Source organism: Myodes glareolus, chromosome 20 (genome assembly GCF_982192425.1).
Source record: "Myodes glareolus chromosome 20, mMyoGla1.1, whole genome shotgun sequence".
Classification (NCBI taxonomy): domain Eukaryota; kingdom Metazoa; phylum Chordata; class Mammalia; order Rodentia; family Cricetidae; genus Myodes; species Myodes glareolus.
The window spans coordinates 45,682,191-45,708,629 of NC_142045.1; the positions used below are offsets into that span (position 1 = coordinate 45,682,191).

Consider the following 26,439-nt stretch of genomic DNA (forward strand, 5'->3'; position numbering starts at 1 on the left):
CCCTAGGTGTGACCAGCTGCATGGTGACTTCCTACCCACAACACACCATCCCCTAGGTGTGAACTGCATGGTGATATCCTACCTGCAACACACCATCCCCTAGGTGTGAACTGCATGGTGATATCCTACCTGCAACACACCATCCCCTAGGTGTGACCAGCTGCATGGTGACTTCCTGTCTGCAAAAAGCCCCCCCCAGGTGTGGATAGCTGCCTGATGACTTCCTACTTGCAACACACTATCTCCTATGTGTGAACGGCTGCATAGCGACACCCTTCCTGCAACAACCTCCCCTAGGTGTGAACTGCTGCATGGTGACTTCCTTATGATGCCCCATCCCTTAACAATGAACTCCTTCTTAGTGACTCCCTTTCCAAGGAAAGGAAAGACTAACTTCAGAGCGGAGACACCCACTCTCTCAGCACACCCACTCTCTCAGCCAGATGATGAAGTCTGTACTTCTGCGGTTGTCCTCTCAAACTTTTGGGACTCTGTCTAGCCACAAGAAAAACACCAGGAAATCCCAAACTGGAGGATCCTTAAATTGCCTGAATGTCAAAGTAGTGAAAAATAAGGAGAGTCTAAGAAATGGTCACTGTCTAGAGGAAACTCCAGAGACAGGATGACCAAAGCTGGCTCTGAATAGGATCTTCAGGGAAAAATTAAAGTTTTGTAAGTCAGTGTGGACTTTAGCTACTGGTATCACAGTGTGACAGGCAGCCAGCTGCCCTGGTGCGAGATACATAGTGGACTATCTTGCTGACTTTCCTGCAAACTTAAAACTGTTATAAAAGCAAATTGTATTTTTAAGAAAAGTTTACCCTGACGTGATCATTATACAGTATATAACTACACCAGACATGCACTGTCCCCCCTAAATGTGTAAAGCCACACGACAAAGTTAAAACACAAGTGATACAAAAAGACCAATCCTAGACCTGCTAATGTTACCAGGAAAGAACTCCTCTGCCTGGAGGGACATCTTAGTGGAGAAAGTATTGCTAGGCAAGTATGAGGACAAAAGTTGAGAAGTCCAGAACCTACATAAAAGCCAGGTGGAAGTGGTAGTCACCTGTAAGCCCAGCACAGGGAAGACAGATTCCCCAGAGCAAGCTGGCTAGCTACACTAGCAAACTCGCTCCAGATTCAGCAAGAAATCTTGTGCCTTCATTATTGTTTCTATTGCTGTGATAGCACACCATGACCAAAAGCAACTTTGGGAGAAAAGGGTTTATTTTAGCTTATAGTTCCACATCACAGTCCAGGACTGTGGGAGGTTGGGAGAGGACTCTAGAGGCAGGAACTGATGCAGAGGTCATGCGGGGGGGCTACTCACTAACTTTCTCCCATATGGATTTCTCAGTCTGCTTTATAAGAACACCAAGGACCACCAGCCCAGGGCCAGCACTGCCCACAGTAAGCTGGGCCCTTCCACATCAATCAACAATCAAGAAAACACACCATAATGGGTTAATCTGTGGGGGGGGGCATTTTCTCAACCAAGGTTCCCTCTTCCCAAATGACTAGAGTTTCTATCAAGTTGACATAAAAGTGCCCTGACACCCTGCCTTGGTACATAAGGTGGACAGTGATCAAGGAAGATACGAGATGTCAACCTTGGGCCTCTGTCTGCACGTGCACACACTTGCACCACCCACACCACCTCCATCACACGTACACATGCAGAAAATAATTTCTCCAGGGGCTGAATGTAATCATCCCTAAAGAGTATGAGCTACTTTCCCAGCTGCTGTCGCTGCCTGCACAAGATTAACACAAGATCAAGCCAGTCTGCATTCTACGCAGGAGGAAGGAGGGGCTTGCCAGCCTCCACCCCTGACAGTGATGACTTCTAGGGCAGAGAACCAGTTTTCCTAAAGGGTGTGACCCCTGATACTCCATTGTATGACCCACACCCAGGAGTGTATGAGCAGCACAAATTGAACTCAGTGGGTTTTTAAGAAATACAGTATAAAGTTGGGAGGGGTGGGAAGGTGGGGATAGATATTGGAGAGGTTAGGGGAAAGAATGGGGAACGAATATGATCAAAATATAAGGAATTCTCAAAGAATTAATAAAACTAGCATAGTAAGAGAGTAAACTGCAGCTAGATGGTGGTGCACACCTTTAGTACCAGCACTTGGGAGGCAGAGGCAGGCAGATGTCTGAGTTCGAGGCCAGCCTGATCTACATGACTTAGTTCCAGGACAGCCAGGACTGTTACACAGAGAAACTCTGTCTCGAAATAATCAGAGAGAGAGTGAGAGAGAGAGAGAGAGAGAGAGAGAGAGAGAGAGAGAGAGCAAACTGCTACTTGGTGGCACCCTTCCTATAAAATCCATGTGGAATTTTGATTTAGTATATCTGTTATGGTATCCATGCCCACCACATAGTAAGTGGTCAATAAACATCTCCTAAATTAATGAGCAAATAAAATATTTTAGATAGGTCAAAGCTACACTGATGTTGCAGAATCTGAATAGGGGAGAAACAGAGCCAGAGAAAGCCAGCTTTGAGTTGAAATATAGACTGTGGTTTATCTGTACTGACTACAGACTCTCTGGGGAAACTCAGATGGCTTTTTCCAAGAGTCTAACATCCACGACGGCTTCCAGCCAGTCAGGCAGCCTGGGTTTCAGCTTTGCCTCACCCCCTAGCTCATGTGTACAATTTCTGAACAAGCTCTGTCCCTTCTCCAGGCCTCACTGGATCGGATGACATCCAGAGTTAGAGAGATCTGTGACACAGCAAGATGCCCTGCGGCTTCCCAGTACCTCTCCTGTGTGCATGTTGGCTCTGGTCCTCTGCTCAGTTGTAGGTTTGAACCTTAGAGCCACTTCCCCATGCTCTGTTTTCTGAGTTATTTACTCATTTACAGTACTTTGATTTCTGCAATTTTGGCTTATGAAGACGTTTGCTCAATAGGAATCTCAAAATGCATTTGATTGTGCCAGTTCTGAGAATTCAAAGCAGATGTGGTGCAAGTATCCCTGTTGAGGATTTCAAAACTAAATAAAAACCACAAATGGGAAAAATTAAGAGCCTATGTGGTCTCAATCTTATAAAAAGGCTGTGGAGAATTGTTGGGAGTGGCTTCTGAGAGCAGTGATTCTTACTTGACCATACTTTCTGCATTCAATCAAGCAGTTCATCTTTTTACAATGATGCAGCTTAAAAAAAAAACAACTCTTGTTTCTGACAGATTTGATTAGTGTAGACGTTCAAGCTGCATACTGAACCCTAAAACACTATTTTCCCTACTTTTTTGCATTATAGAATCCATCTCACTGTTAAAACCCCTCAAGTATGCCAGGTAGTGGTAGCACGTGCCTTTAATCCTAGCAGGCAGAGGCAGGTGGCTCTTTGTGAGTTCAAGGCCAGCCTGGTCTACAGACAGGACAGCCAGGGTTACACAGAGAAACCCTGTCTCAAACAAAATAACAAACAAAAAGAAACTGAGTAAGAAGCCTGCCATGTATCAAAAAACTACAACTCTATCTCCAAATACAGGCCTTTGCAGTGGGGTACAGCCGCTGTTTGGACATTCATATTTCCTTGCTTTGAAAAGAGGAACATCTCTTTTAACAAATGTTTTCCAGGGCTGGAGAGATGCCGGCAAAGAGTTTGCCATGCAAGCATGAGGACCTGCATCTGAGCTCCAGACTCACATTTAAAAAGCCTGCCACTGCCAGGCATAGTAGCACCTGTCTCTAATCACAGTACTTAGGAGACAGAGGCATCAGAGGTCAGCCTGATCTACAAAGGCGATGTGGGATGTCCTTCTGTATATGTGAGACTTTTATTGGCTGATAAATTAAGCTGATTTTGCCAATGGAAAGATAGAATAGAGCTAGGTGGGAAATCCAAACAGAGATATGGAGGAGAAGGCGGAGTCAGGAGACACCATGTAGCCACCCAAGGAAAAAAATGTCTGAGCATTACCAAAAAGTCACAGCCTCATGGTGCTACACAGATCAATAGAAATGGGTTAATTTATATGTAGAGCTAGCTAATAAAAAGTCTGAGCTATTGACCAAACAATAGTAATTGATATTAAGCCTCAGAGTGGTTAATCAGGAAAAGGAGGGTGGGACAGAAAGCCTCCAGCTATATCTGCGCCAACGTGAGGCACATACATTCACATGACCTGTGAAAGTTTAAAAAAAAAGGGGTGGGTTCTGGAGTTCATGGACAGAGCTAAGAATAGCTTCCTGGTTTTGTTTCTTGTGCAGGCTGTGATGCACAGATGCCACAGTATTCAAGCCTAAGCACAGCATTGCAGATTCCTGCTAATGGGCCAAGCAGTTTTATAACTTATGGAGATCTCTGTGTGATTTTCTTTGGGGCTTGCTGGCTGTGGGGAACTGGGCAGGACATAAACCCCAACAAGCAGGTCCCCTCATGTTACAGGATGGTCCTTAATGATTCCTGCTTCATAGGAAAAACTGCCAGACACTCTGCAGAACACAGAAGAAAGCAACTGATAAACTTTGCCAGTACAAGATAGAACAGATGTTCAAATTTACTGCTTCATTAATAAATCTGAAATATACTATGGGCCTATAGGCTGAAGTTGGATGCCCCAACATTACAGAAGAACTTTAGGTGACTCTCCAGGCAGCTAGATGTCATTTCTAGAGTTTTGGAAGTTGTTTACAATGCACTTCCTGTTTAGTTAGGTAATATTATATCCTTCTGGGGTCTTTGATGGAGTTAAAGACTAGACAGTTATATACTTTTCCTTATTAATGACAAAAGATAAATAGGTATGAAACTTTAGACTCACAAAGATAAGATAGATGATAGAGTATTTTCCTTTGTTTTGCCTAATACAAATAGACTAAATGTTGTAGCTGTAATTCTTGCTTGGTAACTGTTTTTGTTATATGTAGTTTTACTATGTTAAAGTTAAAACCTTCCTTTTTAATTAAACAGAAAAGGGAAGATGGTGTAGGATGTCCTTCTGTATATGTGTTGTTTTTATTGACTGATAAACAAATCCGATTTGGCCGATGGCAAGATTGAATAGAGCCAGGCAGAAAATCCAAAAATGGAGGAGAGAGAAAAATCAGGGGGACTCCATGTAGCTGCCAAAGAAGAAAGATGTTCAAGCATTACCAATAAGCCATAGCCTCATGGCACTACAAGGATCAATAGAAATGGGGTTAATTTATATGTAGATCTAGGCAGTAAGAGGTCTGAACCATTGGTCAAACAATTGTAATTGATATTAAGCCTCAGAATGGTTAATCAGAAACGGGTTTCTGGGTGGGACAGAAAGCCTCAGCTACACATAGGCAGTCCCAGGCTAGCCAAGGCTATGTAGTCGGACCTGATTTTATATGTGTGTGTGTGTGTGTGTGTGTGTGTGTATGTGTATGTGTGTGTGTGTATGTGTGTGTGTGTATGTGTGTGTGTATATACGTGTGTGTGTATGTGTGTGTGTGTGTATATATATGTGTGTGTGTATGTGTGTGTATATATATGTGTGTGTGTATATATGTGTGTGTGTATATATATATATATATATATATATATATATATATATATATGACAAAAAAGGCATGGTGTCATGTGCTTGCAATCCCTGCATTGTTGAAGTGGAGGCTGAGGACCCTGGGGCTTTCAGTTCAGTCAGCTTAGCCTACTTGGCAAGCTCGAGCAAGAGATCCTGGGCAAAACAAGGTGCACAACTGTCTATTGACTCCAGTTCCAGGAGATCTGCTTCCCTTTGTGGTCTCCACAAGAACTGCACACAGTGATACATGCACAAGCAAATCAGACCATTGTCATGTAAAGGTGCCGCAGTCCTTTCTTGTACCTTCAGCCAGCAGTGAAGCCAGCACAGCTCTCTGAGTGCCGTTGCCTCCAAGAGGATGTGTTTGGGAGCGGATGTTAGGTCCCAAAGAAACTCAAGACAAACAGCTAATTGGGGAGCCTATTAACACATCAGAGTGGACCCTGGCTGCCAGGCTCTGTCTGCACCACAAGACCAGCTACAGAATCCTGGCTCTCAACTCTTCTCATCCCCTACCCCGAAACCCCAGCCCTGAGCTTCCCTTCCCTTCCTCAGCTCCTCTTTTATAGAACCCAGCCCTTTTGGCCCTGTGCTCTTTCCCTCCTCCTGGCCTCCTTCTTGGCGCTCTCAGTCCTCGTGCTCTTGGTTCTCCACTCTTGGCTCCTGGTCCCTCCCCTCACTTGCTCCCCCCTCTCTTCTCTTCCTTGCTTGCTCTCTACCCTCCCTCCTCTCATGGCCTGGTCTATTCTGCTGGCCGTGTTCAGTCTGGACTCTTCCAGATGCCCCCTCCGTCTGTTCTCTTCTCCTACGCACAATAAGCCTTCTCAACTATCCCTAGAAGCGGTAATGTCCCCATTTTCTCTCAGTGGGTGACATTCACAGCAATCCTGTGTTGGCCTCACACACACAGGGTGACATGGGGCCAGCTAGAAGGTGGCCAGTCTTAAGCCTGAGCAAGCACAAGCTTACAACAGCTTCTCCAGACACAAGGCCCACGCACATCCCCAAGTGATGGTTCCCCGATCGGGACCCTGGAGTTACTCCAGAAGTCATTACTGTTGACACTCAGTATGGCAGATCAGACTCAGGGAGAAGGGCCCCTTAGCAAGGCCATCGGCACCTCTCCTGCTGTGAGGGACAGCACCTACTTCTTCACTAGAAGACTCGGCCCACCCTGACCAGCAGAGAAGAGGGACTTTCTGAGACTGCACGGCAGCCAGCCATCTGAACTAGATGCTGAGTCCAGAGAGTAGCTCGTGACTTGGCGGGGCAGAGCCTCGGATGGGGGCTGGAACACACGCCAGCTGTTACCACAGCTGATCTGGCTGGTGCCCTGCTCAGAAGAGCCTGAAAAATCTTGAACTGTCCGTGTGTGTGTGTGTGTGTGTGTGTGTGTGTGTGTGTGTGTGTGTTTAACAACTGGATTTTGTCCCAGCTGGGAGTTTGTGACAGTTTCCTAAACTTTCCTAAACTGACTTTTACTCTATCAACTTAGTGGCAATGTGTCGCATCATGAAGAGTTGTCACACACTAAGGGGACAGAAATCCAGAAAGACTCAGTAGGGCAAGACGGCCTTCACCTTGCAACGCCTTTGCTGAGGAAGGGACTTGGAAACACTGCCTAGTTTTAGTACATTAGGAAGTTTGACACCCATTTGTCAAGAGAAACAGAAATCTCTGCGATTTCTGTTGAACACAACTCCATGTTCAACGCTATCATCTTTGATTTCTTTCCTCTCATTTGTGACCCAGTTGTCACAGAGATGGTGGTGGCAGGTGGGTGGCTTCCATCTCCAGAGCTCTTGACAGCCATGGTGCTTTCTAATCATTGCAGACGAACCAGCCAACCCACCTGAGTTCTTGAGACCGGTTCCTTTCATGATTGCCGTCTAGGCTCCCCAGGATCCAGTTACACGCCAGGTTAAAACAAAGGGAAGGATGGAGCCTCAAGGCTCCCGGGCTAGTGCTGTCCACAGCCAGTTATGATCAAAACAAGGCCAGCCCTGCAAACGCTGCTTGTGTTTTGGTGGCGTCCAGAGAGTCTGCAGTTCCTTTATCAGGAAGAAACTTTGGTCCTGTGACTGCAGAGAAACCGCTGGTAAAGCCTAGGAGGAATGTCCTCCAGCACAAAACAAGGCCACGGAGGCAGGGAATGCAGAAGAATGCAGATAAGGGGGTAAAAGATAGCTTGCTGGAGGCTGCTTAGTGTTCTCTCCAACAGCTAGCTTCGCCATATGTGAACGGCAGCGGGCAGCATAAATAGTGCTTTAATGTGAGCCCAGAGTCATGTGCCTCTGTCTACCTCACCCTCCTTCCCCGGTCCCTACGAGATGCCCTCGATTGTTCTGGCCATAGCAGTGTTTCCTCTTTAACTCTGATTAGCCTCTCAGGCTCCTCTAAGCCACTGTGCCAGAGTGCTCTCCCCCAGAGGCAACCCCTGCTGGCCCGGGGAACTCTGTAGCCTCAGCAGGGAGCTTGGTTAGCATGATGTAAGACTTGACAGCAGGCTTGGCTGGTTGCCTTGCCAGCCTTCTCTGGTCCCTTTAATTGTGTTCTGTCCTCTCCTGTTCACACCCCAGCTGTGGTGAGCAGCATGTAATTTGAGAGATATGCTAAGTGGCCTCTTGGATCCACAGGTTCAGCTCAACCTCTGCCTGGGATCCTTTTCACCTCAGACCCTGCGTAGAAGCCACCTCCCTGCATTCTCCACAAGCTGGTCCCTGTCTTCCCTAAACTACTTCCAACCTTCTCCTGTATGTATACTATGTATATGTGTGAAATACAGAAGGAACTCAATAAAGCACCCACACACTACTTCCTCTGCCTTCCTGCACAGTGGACCCATTAGGGGCAGAGAACGCACAATACTTGCTTTGAAAGGCTGCTGTCCAGCGCATCTGCCATACTGTACACTACAGGCATGGGCTACTCTAGTAGAGGGTCTTAAAACACTTTTAGCTACCAAACGACTATTGTGGGCCCAGCACATTGCCAGCCTTGTCGATTATCCTGCCAAGGCCAGCTTGTAGCGATTTGGAGTCTGGAGTCAACGGGACTGCACAATGCCTGGCCTTGCCCTCACGTGAACTGTGTATCCCTCCCTACTGGAGTCCCAAAGTCTGTGAAATGCAGAGAATGCTGTTACCTAGGGGAATCCGAAGATTAAAGTGATGCACATAAAACCTAAACAAAGACTCAGTTCCAATGCTAGTAAAGAATCGCACAAAACAAATGAAAGAAAACCCCAAGAAAGGACTACTCACAGAAGCCAGCAGCCGTCCATCTTCCTTCATAGCAAGGTACCGGTTTGCACACACTCCCTTGATCGACACAACCCCTCTCTCTTCTGCTTGGAGCTGTAGTTTGACTGTAAGTAACACAGAAAAATTATCTTTATGGCACCAGAAAGTAAAGAGGGAATATGACTATACACGGAATACACACACACACACACACACACCACAAACATACACAACACACACCATACCACATAGCACACATACACAAAACACACATAGCATACCACACACACACATAACACACATAAACAAACACACACCATACCACACACACAAACCAATATACTCTATACATACATAACACACCACACATTAACACACATCACACACACACACATGCCACATACCACACCACAAACATCACACCACACACACATCATACAACACACACACCATACACATCACACATAAATACACATCATACAACACACACACCATACACATCACACATAAATACACATCACACAACACACACACCATACACATCACACACAGATACACACACACACACACACACACACACACACACATACATACACGCACACCGTGCCAGCAAGGTACTGATCTAATGTGAAGATCAGCAAGTATAGAAGGAGCTGAGAGGATGTCACTTGAGCTGGGCTACAGAGGACAAAGGAGGGAATGGGTGGAGAACAAGTACCCTCGCTGGCCTTCTTTGACCCTGTTAACCATTCATGTTTTTAAACAGTCACCATATGCTCCAGCTACTCTACTCCTGGGCATATCCGCAGAATGCTTGACAGCCGACCACAGAGAGCCTGGCACACCCGTGTGTCTGCTGCTGTTTACTACAGCAAAGAAACTACCCAGCCTAGGTATCCTCATCAAACAGATGGATATTATTCTGCTGTAAAGAAGAAACCCATGAAAATCTCAGAACAGGTGGAGTTTTAAAGCGTAATGTTAAGTAAGGCCGCCCGGACTCAGAGAAAACCCTCCCGCTTTCCCTCCCATGCAGACCCTGCCCTGTGGTTCTAAGTGTGTGTACAAAAGGAGCAGGCCTGGGGATAGCATTCACAAGGGGGAATGAGCAGGCACTGGGTGATGAGGAAAGACCGGGCACAGCGGAGGCATCAGAGAGGACAGAAGGCTAAGTTTCCTAACTTCAGGTCGGTCCTCATCTTTTCCCCGGGGTAGACATGTGAATGAACACGCAGCTGGTACTCAGTGTGAGACTCCACGCGAAGCTCTATGGCTTCAGCATGGCCACTCTAACCGGACAGAACTGGGAAAGCCTTGAATGGCTTTCTTAAACCGGCTCTGTGGTGTTTCTACTTATGAGTTAATTAGAACAAAGTTTCTGTTGGGTTTTTGTTTTTAACAAAATAAATGTATTTTAAGACTACGTGGAAATGAGGACATTTGCAAGATGTCTGTGCAACTGCTTAAACAATTTTAAAGCCGTGATTGACCAATTTCTCACAAATAAAGAGCAATTCAGTCCACTGCTGTTCCTGGACGGTCTCCCTGGCTTCCTCACATCTTATTTCTACCTTTTCTTTCCATTTCTCAATGTATTATTTTTCCTCTTGAGGGACTTTCTGTTTAGCTATTCTTATTTTATAAGTATCGGTGGAAATCCAATATGTTCACACATGATTCGCCCATGCAGTGTGGCCTAGCACACTACACTACATTATGTAGATTTCAGGAAAACAGAACGACGTATTACCTGATTTTGATAATGTGGTTTGGACAAAAAGTTATCCAATTAATTGAGAGTAAAATGAAGTTAAACACTTCTATTTTGCCATTTCAAGGGAACATTTGCCTGCTAGGACAGCCTTTCCAAAAATGTATTTTGGATAACAAATGTTACCTAAAAACAAGTCCTGAGGTTAAATAAATCTTTGTGAATTCTTTTGTTTGTCTTTCAAGACAGAGTTTCTCTGTGTGTAGCCCCGAACGTTGTTGAGTTCTTTCTGTAGACCAAGCTGGCCTTGAACTCACGGAGATCCACCTTCCTCTGCCTCCCAATTGCTGGGATTAAAGTTGTACACCACCATCACCCGGCAATTTTGTGAATTCTTAACAAAGCCCAGACCGTGACAAAATACCAGAGAGAAGCAAACTAAAGGAAGGAAAGTTTATTGTTGCAATGATCTGTTCTGTCTCTTTAAGAAACAAGCCACGCCCACTCCCCCGACCCCAGTCCACTGAGGCAGGCAGGCCTTCCTTTCTGCTTGCAGCCTGAGTCCCTTCCTTTTCTGTCTCCCTCTCGAAGAAGCAGCTTCTGCCTCTCCTCTCTCTCTGTCTCTGTCTCTGTCTCTGTCTCTCTTTCTCTCTCCCCCTCTCTCCCTCTCTCCCTCTTTCATTTCAATTGTAGCTCAAGGTTTCAGGGGGTGTAGTCCTTTGTACCAGGAAGGTGTGGTGGGCAGTTCAGTGAGACAACGTGACAGCCACCTTGGTAGATCAATAGGACCAGAAGCAGGGCCAGGCCCTCTCCTCCAGTGACCCACCCATACCAGCAGAGTCCCCAAACAGCACCCAGCTGGGGACAAGATAGTCAAACATGTGAGCCCAGGATGGCCATTTCAAACTCAAAATAATACCAAATTTTACTGCCAAAGTTCTTACAACTCTGCCCAGTAAAAACCTATGATGTAAGTCATTATAACAGGGTCGGGTACAGAGTGTTCATCAGATGTGTTTGGTCCCAGGAAAAAAGGAAGTCGTAAGTCCTCCAGTACAAACAGCCCACAGGTCCATCTGGGCACTACTTACAGGAGTAGAAAACCCTAATGACATTTCAAAATTTTAGAAGCCAATGAAATATGATTGTAAGGTAAATTTAATTTCCCTACTGTTTATAAGTAGCTAACGAAGCAGCACAGAACAGCTTCTGAAAGACTCTAAAATAATTATTAAAATTGCTAGATATGACTATGTTTCAGTGATTATATCACACAGTTGTTCCGATCAGAAAATCATTATATATACAAAATGAGACCTAATATAGGAGATTAGTATTAAAATACTCCTGCAGTCTGTGTCTGACTGTATGGAGGAGGTAGGGGAAGTAAAACACAATTGATGTGCTTCAAGTCTATGCAAAACATGGTATTTCATGATTCTACTCTATCTTATGTGTGTTTGAGAATTCATATTCTAAAACAGTAGTTCTGCTGGGTATGTCATTTCCAGCTCTCTCTGTGCAAGTCACCCCTGGCTCCAGAGAGCATTGGCCCAGTAAAGCACAAAGTTCCCCGGGCCAAACTCTTCTACTGAGTTTAAAAGATAATATAAAATGAAGAGAAGACTATCAAAACACAGAACCTAAACATGTAATAGGAGTGGGAAATCTCACACTATCACTGGGAAAAGCAAGGGAGGTAGATTTTAGTGCTCTCATGTTCCAGTGACCAGGCTAGGTCCGAGGTACTCCAGAACAGGTGACCTGCAAAGATTTAGGCTCTAGCTTGTGCTTTGTGCCAGGTTGTCACCAATCCGCCCTTCTGCTCCTGTCAACAAACTCAGCCTCAGTTCCAGCTCACCCTTCCTAATGTGCATTTCCACTCCCAATGGTGACTGTGGATGGATCAGTGTTAGCCTCAGGGTAAATGTCATCACTCAGGGTCACTCACTCAGCTTCCTTCAAAGACCTCTCAGGTGACACGTTCTTAGATGCTGTCAGCCATTTACCCACTGAGCAGTGGACATTAATGTAGAGACTTAAAAAAATAGCCGGCTCCGTCATTGAACTGTGCTCAAACCGAAACATAAGTCCAAGCACAGATGGTCCATTCACAGTAGCTGGTGCACAGCCGTGATCATCCCTTTTACCCTAAGGGGATATCCGCCTTTGTCTTTGGTGGTGAGGTGTGTTTCTTGGATACAGCAGAAAGATGAACTTTGTTTTCTAATCCAAGCCGTTAGTCTGCGTCTTTTAATTAGGGAATCGAGATCATTAATGTGGAGAGTTGTCAGTAAGCAGTGTTTACTGATGCCTGTTATTTTGCTGTTATGGTGAGGGTGAAAAGATGCAAGCAAGTTGAAAGTGAGAATAGATGTGGAAGATGTGAAATAAACGCCTCCACCCAAGCTGACGTGGCAACACATGACAACCCAGACCAAGGCAAGAGGCTCAACCAGAGATGATCAATACAGTGCACAATGGTATGAGGTCAGACATTTTACACAGGCAGTGTATGGCAGAACGCTAAAGTATTTGAAACAAAAACTGACATATAGATTAAATGCATCAATCTTATGACATTATCAATAAAGCTTGGCCTTTTAGCTAGGGTGGACATCATCTAATACATCTTTATCCTGTCAGTACCACAATTTCAATAGGATGTGTAAAAATACTAACCCCACCAGGATGGCAAGCCATCCTTTCTGATGTGCCCACTGTACTTTGAATGGTCCAAATTAATGATTCTATCCAAGAAGTTTTCTCATAGAATCAACATGATATTCAGTGACACTGAAGACCGAGGGGATGCTTTCAGTAAAAGAGCTTGACCTAACACAAGGACCTGTGCTCCAACTCCAGGACCCGCATATAAACTGGGCGTGGTGCTGTGTCCTTGTAATCCCAGTCCTGGGGAGCTGGAGACAAGCAGGTCCCTGAGTTCCAAGGCCAGCCAGCCTACTTTACTTGTTGAGATCCAAGCCAGTGAGAGACTTGTCGCCAAAAGAAGATGAGACAACAACTCACAGCGGAAAAGATAATTTGGCTCAGACTCAAAGGGTTGAGTCAGCTGATGACCCAGTGTGATTTTTCTGCCGCCGTCAGAAAACACTGACCAAGAGCAACTTAGGTGGGGTGGTTTGAAAAAGAATGGGCCCCACAGGCTCATAGAATTGAATGCTTGGTCACCAGGGAGTGGCTCTATTAGGAAGATGTAGCCTTGTTGGAGGAAATGTGTCACTAGGGTGGGCTTTGAGGTTTCAGAAGCTCAAACTAGGCCTGGTGGCTCATAGTTTTCTCCCTGCTGCCCAAGGATCAAGATGTAAACTCTCAGTTACCTCTCCAGCATCGTGTCTACTTGCCTGCTGGCAGGCTTCCGCCCATGACGATAATGGATTAAACCTCTGAAACTGTGAGCCAGCCCCAATTAAATGCTTTCTTTTGTAAGAGCTGCCGTAGCCATGGTGTCTCTTCACAGCAATAGAATGTTGACTTAGATGTCAGGGGAGGAAAGGGTTTACTCTGCTTACAACTTATGGTCCATCCTTGAGGGAAGTTCAGGCAGGAACTGAAGCAGGGACTATAGAGAAACATTACTCACTGGCTTGCTCTCCCTGACTTGCTCAGTCTGCCCAGGGGTGGTACCACCGTGTTAATCATTAATAAGAAAATGCCCCCCCACAGACTAATCCAATGGAGGAAATTCTCTCTCCCCAGCTAACGCTAGTTTATATTAAGCTGACAAAAACAGGCCAGCACAGTTAGCTCTGTTGCTTTGTGGCCATAAGGAGGCAGGATATCGTGGCAAAGAAGGTGGGATGGAGTAGAGCCGCTCACCTTGCGTCAGTGGAAAGCTGAGAGGCAGCAGAAAGGGTGACCAAGAAGAGTATGTGACCAGCCTCCTGTCACTGGGTCCTAGTCTCCTGCTAGTCCATTCAGCCATGGAGTCGTTCCTTGGTGAAGTCACAGCCTTCAAGATCCAGTCACCTTTTCTGGAGCCCATGAGCTGGTGACCAAGCATTTGATACATGAGCTGACAACGGTGGTGGTGGTGGTGCTGGGGGTCTATCCAAACCGTGACATGGATAAGAGATAGGAACGCTGCACATCAGAAGATGCCTAAGCTAGCCTGAGATCAGAGGTTTCCTGGGAACTGAAAAAACTGGATGGAAAGGGAAGTAACAGTTGCTCAGGAAAAGAGACAACCAACAAGAGAGCATCTCATAGAAGACACATGGCAGAAAGGATGAAGCTAGAAGACCTGGCCCACACTGATGGAGTATGAGGCAGTCAGGCCTGGCTGCATGAGATGTATGCTGGGATCAAAGGCTGCTCTGGATTCTGTGTCAAGGAGCTTCCTAGTATGACATGAGATCAGGAAAAGAGAGTTCAGAAGAAACAGTGAGGCTGAATGGTAGTCAACACGTATGAGAGGGTTCATGAGTGGAGACAGAGGAGAAGGGGAAGGAAAAGAAGGAAAAGGGAGGCAGAGAACAGGGAAGAGAGAGAGCTCAGAGGAGCGACGTGGGTACATTTCTGTTTGAATAGCTGGGAGAGGGCTAACGGTTAGGTGACTAGAGACGGCAGAAAGACATTTCCAATGACACTGACATCAGAACACACATAGGAAATCCCAGATGTCAGTTACAGAAATGTGCGCCTCACACAAGACACACTGACAGTGGAGGTTGGGTTCCTGGGGAGCACAGGCTGCACCCAAAGCAGATGGGGACTGTAAAGTGGGTGACACCTCCCAGAAGAGGGAATGAGCAGGATCTGCAGAGCTCACGTGTGTGAAAGGAACAGAGAGAGCTGAACCTACAGGAGAGAAGTCGTTCGGTCGATCTGGGACAAGAGTACAGTGCACGCCACACACACATACATACACATATACATACCACATGCACCACACACACATACACCGTACACACACACATACACCATACACACACACACACACCACACACATACATACACGTACCACACGCACATATACACACCACACATACACCATACACATACATACACCACGTCCATACACACACACATATACCATACACGCATACATACACTACACACATACATACACACACATATACACACCATACACACATACACAGTGTACACCACATACACACATATACAGTACACACACCACACACATGCAAATCACAAGTAAACCATACACACCATACATATACCACACATACACATCACACATATACACACATACCACATACACTCACACACCATACATACACACACCACGCCCATGCATACAGATTTGGAAACTAACGAAAAGGCATGATTATTTGCAGATGGGACCATTTTCTACGTTAAAAATCAAGAGGCTCAATTTCATAGCGGTCGGCTGGCCTGGGAGCTAGACCAGAGAAGCTGACACCAGTGGGAGGAGAGGAGAACCCCAAATAAGGCTGGGGTTAGTTCACTCTGTTACATCCCTGTCTTTCAGTTTTGGAAACAGCAATCATTGCATAAGAGACCAGTCTAGAGAAAGGGTTAGGAAAGGGTACAGAGCCACTGTGAAATCACATGATGCTCCATAATCTAAAATTATTCCAAAGTAAAGATTTTCAAGATCAAGTGCAGAATGAGCGGAGCTAGTTAGCAAGACTGTCTACCATGACAGCAGGTAACGGCCATTCTCTGCACACATCCCAGACTGTCGCTTAGGAAAATGATAGCAGCAACGGGCTGACGAGGACTCCGAGAACAAAGCTGCTGAGGCTGAGGACCCGAGTTCAAGTCTAGGACCTACATGGTGGAAGGAGAGAAATGACTCTCAAAAACTGTCCCTGTCTGGCCTCCATAAGCACACTGTGGCTTGTGGCTTGCTACGTAAATAAATGTAATTTCTTTACAAAATAAAAATGGTAATAGCCAAGTGTCTAGGGCTTGCTTGGAGAAAATTGTTACTTAAAAGTCACTCCTCTCCCTTGGGTAGCATTGACCTGAGAAGTCAAGAGTACGAGTCGGGAGTGGTAAGGAGCCCACTGAAGTCAGGATCCTTGGAGACCTCAGAGACCCTCGTCACCACAGCTTGGAAGTCGACTGCTAGCCTTGACCTCCGCAAGGCCTTTGGAACCATGACCACAAACAACCCTGAGGGGGGGACTAGACTGCAACAACCAGAAACATAACCCGGAAGGATGTCGGACACAGGAAACTTGAAGAAATGATGAGGGTAGATTTTAACAAAAGCCTGGATTTGACAGCCGGGCTGGACACTGCAGCAGCATTGCCCCTTCCTTAGCAGAGGCACCCTCTCCTCTCACCCTCCCACCTGCAGAGAGAACACCTGCTATGGCGGAAGATTGTCTGGGGAAGTGGGGAGATGGGAAGAAAAGAGACAGAGGACTTGATTTTAAGCACCATAGCCTGCTATGTTAGCTACTTTGCTTTATTATTTGGGGAATTGCTATTTGTTAGGAAACCTTACATTTAATCGGGGGCAAGAGACTTTGTAGGAGAGAGCAAGTATGATCTACAAACCATGTCAGGGACATTCTTTTTAATGTTTCTTTTCTGGCCATACGTGGTGGTACACACCTTTAATCCCAGGACTCAGAAGGCAGGTAGCTCTCTGCAAGTTTGGTGTTAGCCTGGTCTACATAATGAGTTTTAGGCTAGACAATGCTACATAGTAAGACCCTTCCTCCTCTCCCATCCCACACATCAAGAAATCTGTGCATAATCTTATCATAGGAAGTCCCATTGTCATTTCTCAGCCAAGGACTTTGAAACCCAAGCAAAACTTCTCACATGGCACACAAAGACAGTCTGAAAGCAGCTAAAACTATATATACATCAAGGTCACTGTCTTGACCCTACAGCGACAGGCCGTATAACACAAGACATCCTCACTGCAAAGCACACCCACACACTTGTTCTTTCCTCGTTCAGAAAGACGCTGTGTCTCGCTGAGTGGTGGCCTGTGCTGGTGCACTTGAGTCAACAGATAACTAAACCAAGTTTGCTTGCCTCCTTGGAACGAAAGTTCATCAGTCCCTGATAACTAAACTGTACAGCGCGGCCACCGTTCACCCGGGAGCCACTGTGTGTCTTTGATCAGGATCTGCCACTGGGATCCCTTGAACATGTGAATAACAAAGAGTGAAAGCAGGCCAGACCACTGCTGCAGAGGGAAGCTGTCAGCGCTGTGCGTGTGTGTGGCATGCACAACAACACGCATGTGTGTAAGCGGATCCGGCTTAGAGGCTTCGCAAGGCTCCTCTCAGTAAAAGGCTTTCTAAAAACTCTTCATTGGTCTACCATCCCAAACCCTACTCATGACTCAACCAGAAAACTAAATTTTATCAATCATATCAGACACACAGAACGTTTATTTTAAAAATTGTGTTTGCACACAAGGTAGAGTTGGTGTCATAGAGGAAAACAGGGGAAGAAGGGACCAGAGAAAGGGGAAAGGAAAGCCAAGCAGCTTAGAAATCTGAGTTCTCCCATCACTGCCCAGCCAGAACATAGGAGTTTATGTTAACCATTAACTCTTTCTGGTTATCAACCCTAATAATGACAAAATAAAATGAAACTATCAATGATAATAATCTACATAAAATTTTAATCAAAATTAGCACAATTTAACATGCTTGAAATTCTGAATCTCCTGCCATAATTATCCTACTTCTAGGGTACACCATTTAATCTATACATTAAAATACTGTGACACTGTTTATCTGATTCATGCCAAGAACAAGGCCATTACAGGCCATTCTGACCAATAAAAATCCACAGAAAATCAGTTTCCCACAGGAGCGCCTCTGTCAGGCTGTCCCTCCCTTCCCTACAGTAGACACGCTCAGGCTATCTGTCTACAGAGAAAAACTGGTACAAGTCTAGACACATGTCTGAGGAGGCCCGACTCTTTTCTCCTTGAGACAAAGTCTCACTAGAGCGGCATCCCTCCACTAGCACAGTGGCTTGTGTGCTATGACAAAGGCTCTAGACCGCCAGTGCCAACATCTAATCAGAGTGTGGGATCCCAAAGCTCTGGATGCAACACAGAGTCAAGCAGACACAGTGCAGAGAGAGACAAGAGAACCCTGGTCTGTCTCACAGTCACGAGCTGTTGGAGAATCCTTCCTTTACTTTCCTTTTCTGTAAATTGTGTTTAATTATGTATACACATGGAAAAGGGGTTTGGATGTGCATGTGAGTGCCCACAGAGGCTAGAAGAAGGCATCAGATCCCCTGGGGTTGGAGTTGCAGGAAGTTGGGAACTTCCCCACCTGGGGATAGAACTCAGGTCTTCTGGGAGAGCAGCAAGTGTTCACAACCACCAAGCCATCTCTCCAGGCCCTTCCCTTACCCTTTCCTCGGTGACTAGTTCAGAGACACGAGAGCCCCAAATGCAACCACCATGGACTCTCTCTGGCCCGCTTTGTGGGAGTCATATAGTTTAAGTGAGAGAATGCTGTCAGCCTCTGGCAGGGGCATTTTATGGCAAAAAAAAAAAAAAAATAGCTGTAATATTGACGCCTCAAGAATTTAGACTTCAGGACCCTACGCTGTCTTCTGGAAGGGCAAAACAAGGCAGTGCCAAGCACAGGAAGCTAAAAATAAACACCTGGCTTCCCCTATAAAAGTCATTAGTCCTGTATGTGTTCAATGGAGAAATGTTTCTAAAGCGTTTCTAAAAATACGTGGCCCGGGAACCACTGTAATGGGAAACAGACTGTAGCTGCCAGGCATGGTGCTGGGGAGTTAGCTGAGCGGCATGACAGCGTGCGGAGGGGCCCCCGTGATGGTGGAACTGTGGTTTCGGTGCAACGCCCTCATGGGCTTGTGTATTTCAACACTCGGTCCCCGGCTATTGAAGAGGTTGTGGGACATTTAGGGAATGGAGCCTCGCTGGAGGAAGTGGGTCATCAGGGTCCGGACTTGAGACCGTAGAGCCTGGCCGCACTTCCTGTTCACCCTCTGCTTCTTGGGTGTGGCTGCAATGTGACCATTCATCCTCTGGTCCTGCCACCATGCGTTCCCCATCTTCTCATGTCTTCCCTGCCCTACGAACTGTATCTCTTCAACTGTGAGCCAACAGAAACCCTGTCTCTTAAGTCGCTTGTTTCTGGGTATTTTATCATGGTCACAGAAAAAGAACTAAGACAGGAGTAGTCTATGTATGTCTTCACTGTGCTGATGTCAGCGTCGTGGCTGGGATCCTGGACAACAGCTTTGCAAATTCTTACACGGGGGAGCTGGAGGGCAGGAGATGAAATCTACGTTATTCCTTACCACTGCATCTGAATTCATCTTCGGCTCTCCCAAAGTTTAAAATTTAACATAAACAGTTAGTCAACTGTTCAAAATCTCTATTTACAGTTTGATAATCAATGTTTTTGTGTCTGGGCATCAAGGTCTACAGATTCTTTGAGAGCAGTTATGTTACACGAGGCAGGAAGTTTCCTCTAGGTGTTATTTTTCTACTGGCTTCAGTTTCCATTGAAGGAGAATGGAAGGAAGTGGGGAATCAGGGCCAGAGTCACACCCAGACCAAAGGCTTTGCCCCCATGGCCTGTAGATTCTTTTGCCCTAGAGCCATTGTTGCCCAAAGACCTCAGCCAGGCTCCGTTTAGATAGATGGGCCCTGCTATCAGGTCCTTAAACACATGCTGGTCACAAAAGCACAACATAATGCAAAACCCTGATGAGAAGTTTTAGTTGATTAAATACATTTTAATGATTTCATCTTTCTTATCATCATAGGAATATGTACAAAATGAATGTGTCATTGTGGGGTTTTTTTTTATCTCTCCCAATGGTTTATTCTACTTACTAAGCCCTCAATTACTCAGAACTCACCATGGATTCTAGGGTCTCTGCTTTCACCCAAGACAAACGAGGGCCAGGCAGAAGGGACTGTGTTTCAGACACCTCTCTGCCCCCATGTGTTGTTATGTTAGCTTCAGGAGGTGCAGGGTTGTGGGTTAAGGGTCAACAAGACGACTCTCTGTGCCTCAGACAGCTGGGGGTTTAAAAACTCTTATTAGTAACTAACCCCAGAGGACTTCTCTGGTGGCTCCAGAACATTTGATCCCCACACATTCTTCACACGCAGCACACAGCATGCTTGGGCTACCCAGAAGGCAATGTCTTCCGGAAGAGGCCTTAGGAAGCTGTGGTGGACACTGGCTCCCTTGTCTGAGAAGCCCAGCAACAGGAGGCCCTGAGCAAGTCAGCAGTCCTCACAGGAATAAACCGTGTGAAGTCGGAGTGTTAGTCAGGGTTGGCAGCTACCAGCAGCTGAGGAATATATTCGCTGAAAACAATGGCTGGTATTTTTAAAGTTTCATTTCATGACATAAATTAATTCTTGAAAATTCCTTGCCAACCCCGTTGGTTGTCTCAGCATTCAAGGACACGAAAGCGAGTCCAAAAGCGAGTAACACCTCCAAAGAAGTTGAAAACTTTGGGATACTCACTGCAACTTTATTTATGCTACAAGGTGACTGCGGGCATGATATCTTTATATTAATCACAGACAGAACAAACTGGTACATGGAATAAAACTCAGAACTAAAAAGAAATGAGGGACTAGCTACAGAAAGCATTAGAACCATGCGGAAAGGGAGGGAGAGGGGTTGTGGCCTTGGGAGACTGGGGTAAATATGCAGGGCTCAGGATTCCCAGGACAGTGAGATGACCTCATGAGACATAGTGACAGAAATGGTGTCACCTTGCAAATGTCCAAAGCCCTGCAATGCACAGCACCTTCGCTGACATGAAAGGCAGACTCAGTGTCGGTGATGAGAGTGGGTTTACTGTGACCAAGGTTGAGTGCAGTGTAGGATACCAGTGATGGACAGGCTATGGATGAAGGCAGGGATTGTGAGACATCTCCAGGTCTTCCTCCTAATGTTGCGAACCTGAACCCTCTCCTAAAAATCAATGGCTCCTAATTGACTTAAAATAGAGCAACCAAAGCACAGATGGGGCCACACAGGAAACACTTAACAGTGAAGAATGCTTGTGGTTAAGACTTAAGAGTAGGAACGCACAGTGGGAACTCTGACACCGTAGAAAACAATATCCAACTGACAGCCCCCGATGGGGTCCAATCACACACACACACACACACACACACACACACACACACACACATCTGTTATTGGCATTTAGCTTGTGGTCACCAATATGTTTGAAACCTCTTCATTAAAAGCTAGAATATCTTAAACTCATAAGAGGCTCAGAAAGATATTAGCCAGAAACACAAGCTGCAAGCAAATATTTCTGCAACGGATCCAATGTACCCAAGAGAGGACCGACTCCAGCCTGTTCCTGGCAGCTCTTTCTTCCCTTTTGAAATGCTCTTGGACACTGCCACAGTGCCTGAGTCTTCTCTCAGGGTTAGGTAAGGGTTCCGGGGAGATAATGCAAGCGGTTTGGCTGGCCCCGGACCTCCCCTCGGGTAAGTGCCAGGTAGCTGGGCTGTTTGTGTTCCTGGCACTTCCTTCTGGATTAGAACCAACATTCATCTACAAAACTCAATGCAGGCGGCTCCAGAACAGCGGAGTGGTGGGTGCGGGAGACAGGCAGAGGCCAGGGTAGACGGGAAGCTGCCCAACGTGTTCCAGCAACTGAACAGCCATTCTGTGTGACTGGGGAAATCATTAGGAAAACACCTTCCAAAGCAGCCTGGAGACAAGAGAGTTTTATTTGACTCTCATGAAAATAGCCCTGCAGCACGTCCCTCAATCACGGACGAGCCCCACTCTGGAAAACCCTGCTCCCTGCCAAGAGCCCGAGGTCCGGCTCCAAGATTTCCGAGGCCCTTGCATGGAAAACCTTCTTCGTCCTTCCTTTCGTGAGAGACACTGGGTAGATGCAGGGGAGAGCCTGAAAACTATTTTCTTGCCTCAAAGTCTCCAGGAAGAAATGGCCCCCTCTTTGGCAGGGCTGAACTAACCATTCTCCCTTCTGTTGCAGCGGCCTGGGATTGACTGTCAGGAGGCTGCCTCCTCATGCGGACAGCTTTAAGGTAGACGCCATCTTGTCTTTGGCTGCTCCTGAGTTGAACACACAGCTGACGCTCACAGACTAGGACCAATAGCCTATGGTTAAACTTGTTAGACTTGTACTAGCCTGTAGGTCTACTTGGTAAAGTCTTGTATTGTTCTATATTTATCTTGTCTTATCCTGAAGTCTCAGAGATCTACGAGAGAAGAGGCAGGCCAGATTGCCTTTCCTTGTCCCCCAGCAGCGGGAAGAGGCACTCCTGTCTGCAGCATCGCTAGCCAAGCCTTCATGGACCGGGGACTAAGGTACACAGCAAGTCTGCGTGAAGAGGAAGAGAATTTACAGGCACAGAAGCCTCCCCTTGCTTTGCCTCAGTGTTGCCTGCTTGTGTTTGTAAGAGCTCGACTCTGATTTGGCTTTGGCTATATCCTCCACACAGCATCGTGTACCTCTGTGGACCTAGCTCAGTACCACGGCACACTCCCCCCAGAAACAGACCCGCTGAGGCAGGAGACCGATGGTCAGCAGAAAAGGTATAGGAAAGCTGGAGCCATCTTACTTCTGGCCTCCTTTTCGGCTTCCTCCTTAATCCTTAGTAACAGGCAAAGCCATAACAGAACCTTCCTTCACACTCGGCCTTCAGGGTTGTCAGGCAACCTGTATCCTAGCATATTCCTGAACATGGATGCTCGTCAGCTTTCTTAAGTAACTTCCTTCCCATTGTGGTTTGAATGTGAAATGCCCCTGTAGATTCACATGTTTGAACACTTGGCTCCCAGCTGGGGGTGCTGTTTGGGAGGTTATAGAACATACATAAGGTGGAACCTTCCTTGGGGAACAGGTCATTGGGGGCGGGCTTTGAGGACTTACAGTCTGGCCCTACTTCCTGTTCTTCTTCTTGTGTGCAGATGAGGTATGATGTCACCTTCCTGACTGCCAGGTGAGGCCTCACACCCCTCCTTTCCCACCGTGATGACCCTGTCCCCTCTGGAACTGCAAGCCCCTATTAATAAATGCTTTCTCCCCTACATTGTGGTTTGCTGAGGTACTCTATCCCCTCCTCATTCTGGCTCTGGGGCATGGATAACATGCTCTAGCTTTGAATTCTATAAACAGAGTAGAAAAAGATGAACGAGGTTTCTGAGGTGTGGGACAGGAAGAGTGAGTTTTATATAATCAGAACCATAAAGACACTTCAGGCTCTTTGAAAGAATACCATTGAACTGAAAGCATTTGAAGAATCGGTACTGGGGATTACAGTTCTGCTCAAGTGTTAGAGAACACAACGTGATTTTGATGGTGCCAGAGAGTGTCCAACACTGGACGGAATGCCTGGCTTCCATGAAGTCTGCATGTTGGTAAAGAATGAGAAGGTGAAAGGGGAGTTCATGCTGGTCATGTCAAGAGCGACACAGGACAGCCTGGAGTTTCCGCTTCGACGGCAGCACCGCTCGTTAGCCCTTGGTACATTAGCAGTGCCTGTAATGGAGCTGCCACAGCTGTACCCACATAGAGATGCTTTCAAACAGGGAAGGGGGCCTCTGAATGGCCCCCGACAGCCTTGCCCTGGGGCTGCACCAAACCAGAACCCCTGGGCTTTGCAGTATTGTCGTCCTCCCCACACTTGACATGGTACTGACACACTGTGGGATTTAGTCAAAGGGATGAAGGCAGACGTCGTGTGAGCATCCTCACTCTCTGAACCTCTGCTCTTCAGATCAGACACCCTGTAAGGACACTCAGGCCCACCTCAGAGAAAGGCCTCATGAGCAAGAAGAGCCTTGGGCTCCCATTGCCCTCTCAAGGTGCCAGACATAAGAAAAGCCATTTCGGATGTCATGGGGAAGGGCATGTGTGTTTGCGGCTATGTAAGAACCCTGGGCCAGCAGAGCTGCACCTGGCACAGCTGAGCGCCATCCACCCATGATTAACAATGAAATGCTTACTTTAGGGAGCTGGGCTTAGAGATCTCTGTTACCCAGAATTGTCTAATAGGGCACTGGGAACTGTGAGGCACCAGACTCTTAGAAGGGAGATTCCAGGATAGAAAGTCCAACAAGTATGTATCCTAAGGACTCTGTTTGGGTTATTATCTTAGTTACTTTTCTATTGCTATGGCCATGATGAAGAAACACCATGACAAAGGCAATTCACAGAAGAATTTATATAGGGCTTATAGTTTCAGAGGATGAGTCCATGACGATCGTGGTGGGGAGTATGACAGCAGGCAGACAGGTGTGGTGCCGGAGCAGCAGCTCAGAGCTCACCTCGTAAGACAAAACCCATGAGGCAGAGAGAGCGATCTGAGGATGGTGAGCCTTTCAAAACCTCAATACGTAATTACCCACAGTGACACCTCCTAATCCTTCCCAAACAGTTCCACCAACTGGGACCCAAGCATTCAAATATACAAGCCTTCAGGGGTCAGTTTTATTCAAACCACGGCGGTTATTAGGCTGACATCCATGGAAATGTAGTAGCTGCACAGGTGAAGAGGTGAGTTATGACAGCCTCACCAGAGGAAAGCCAGTGAGGCCAGACAAGTGTGGGCGGAAGTGAGGGCAGGGCAGCCAAGCAATACATTCCACCTCGGCTCCCCCACCCAACTCTGCCAAAGACAGCAGCTCCCCGAGTCCCATGAACCCGCATTTGAGATGATGGTCTCGTTTCAAGACTTTCCAATACAGAAGCACACTTAATACTCCCAGGCAAGCCCCAGTGCCTCTCTAACGTAAGACCATTCTTTTCTGTGACCCGTTTCATTCCTTTCCCGACACTTGTGAGCCTTCAAAGTCCAAAGTCCCTATGTCCCAGCCCAGAGTCATGCAGTTTTTCCAAAACCATCAAGGAAGCAGGAGCCAGTTTGGTAAATTACCACGCTCAAGACCACAGTGTCCTGGGGTCAGAGCTGAGCATTTTCACCTTCCTCAGTGGCTGGGTATGGAACAACAGCCAGTTGCCTCCATGAGGCATACCATGCTACCCTTCTTGATGGTGTCTTGAGATACCATCCATTAAGGATTAGGCCTCCTGGAAATTGCAAAACCTGTGCCTTGGCTTCTATCAAAAGGATAAAAAATAACGAGGATATAGAGAAAGTGAAGCTCTTATGCTGAGGAAGGAAATGTAAATTTAGCTCAGTCACACAAACAACTGTACAGGAGTTCTCTAAACACTAGACCCTCTGCCCCATAGAATGCAGTGATCCTACCAGAGACCTCTGCCTGCAGGGAGAGTCAGTGTGCCAGAAATGCCATCCCTAGCAAGTTTATTGCAGCGCTGTTTACAACAGCAAGAGGCGGATTTGCCTCAGGCGTCACTGACAAAAAAGATATATAGATGCCATAGTCTACATATATGAAAAACTCAGGTAACAAAATCCTGACATTTGTAGACCTTACTCAGAGCACGTGAAACAAACACGTGCAGCAAGTCATGTGACATGCCGGAGGCGTAAAGATGGAGAGAAGCGACTGGTAAAACCATCACCTCACCTAGTTAACATTCCTTCCTGTTAGGAACGCCACCCTTCTTTACCAGACAATTGGGACTATGCAGTTAATCTGTGCCGGCCACAGGTACCCGAGAAGCTAGCCCTTCTACCCAGCATCCAGCTCTACCCCAGTAGCCATGGCCTGCGTCCTTCCATGCTCTTCCAGGTCCCACGACTACTGTGCATCTTTTTGTTGTGAACATGTACTGAAATGTCACTATTTACTCCATAAATATGTTCAATTATGCGTCAATTTTAATATGCTTTTTAAAGAATTATACTACAAAGAAACATAAGAGCATGCTTTGACCCAGGCAATTGTTCGCCTTGGTCTTTGGCTGGGGTTGGGAGGACTGAAGAGAACCCCACGACTTGAGAGGCATCCTCCCACTGAGGCGGCCTTCTTGACCTGACTCCATTTCTAGAGTGGGCAGAGGCAACTGCTGGAGCTTATAAAATTTTCTTAAAATGCCATAAA

General features: G+C 46.5%; 1 protein-coding gene across 1 annotated transcript in view; it reads right to left on the reverse strand.

Annotated features, from left to right (window-relative positions):
• Positions 1-26,439, reverse strand: part of Fgf2 (fibroblast growth factor 2) — a 57,220-nt gene that overhangs the window by 7,073 nt on the left and 23,708 nt on the right. The window contains exon 2 of the mRNA XM_085682398.2: positions 8,782-8,885. Coding sequence (XP_085538524.2) covers positions 8,782-8,885 — 104 coding nt within the window. The remainder of the gene's footprint in view (positions 1-8,781; positions 8,886-26,439) is intronic.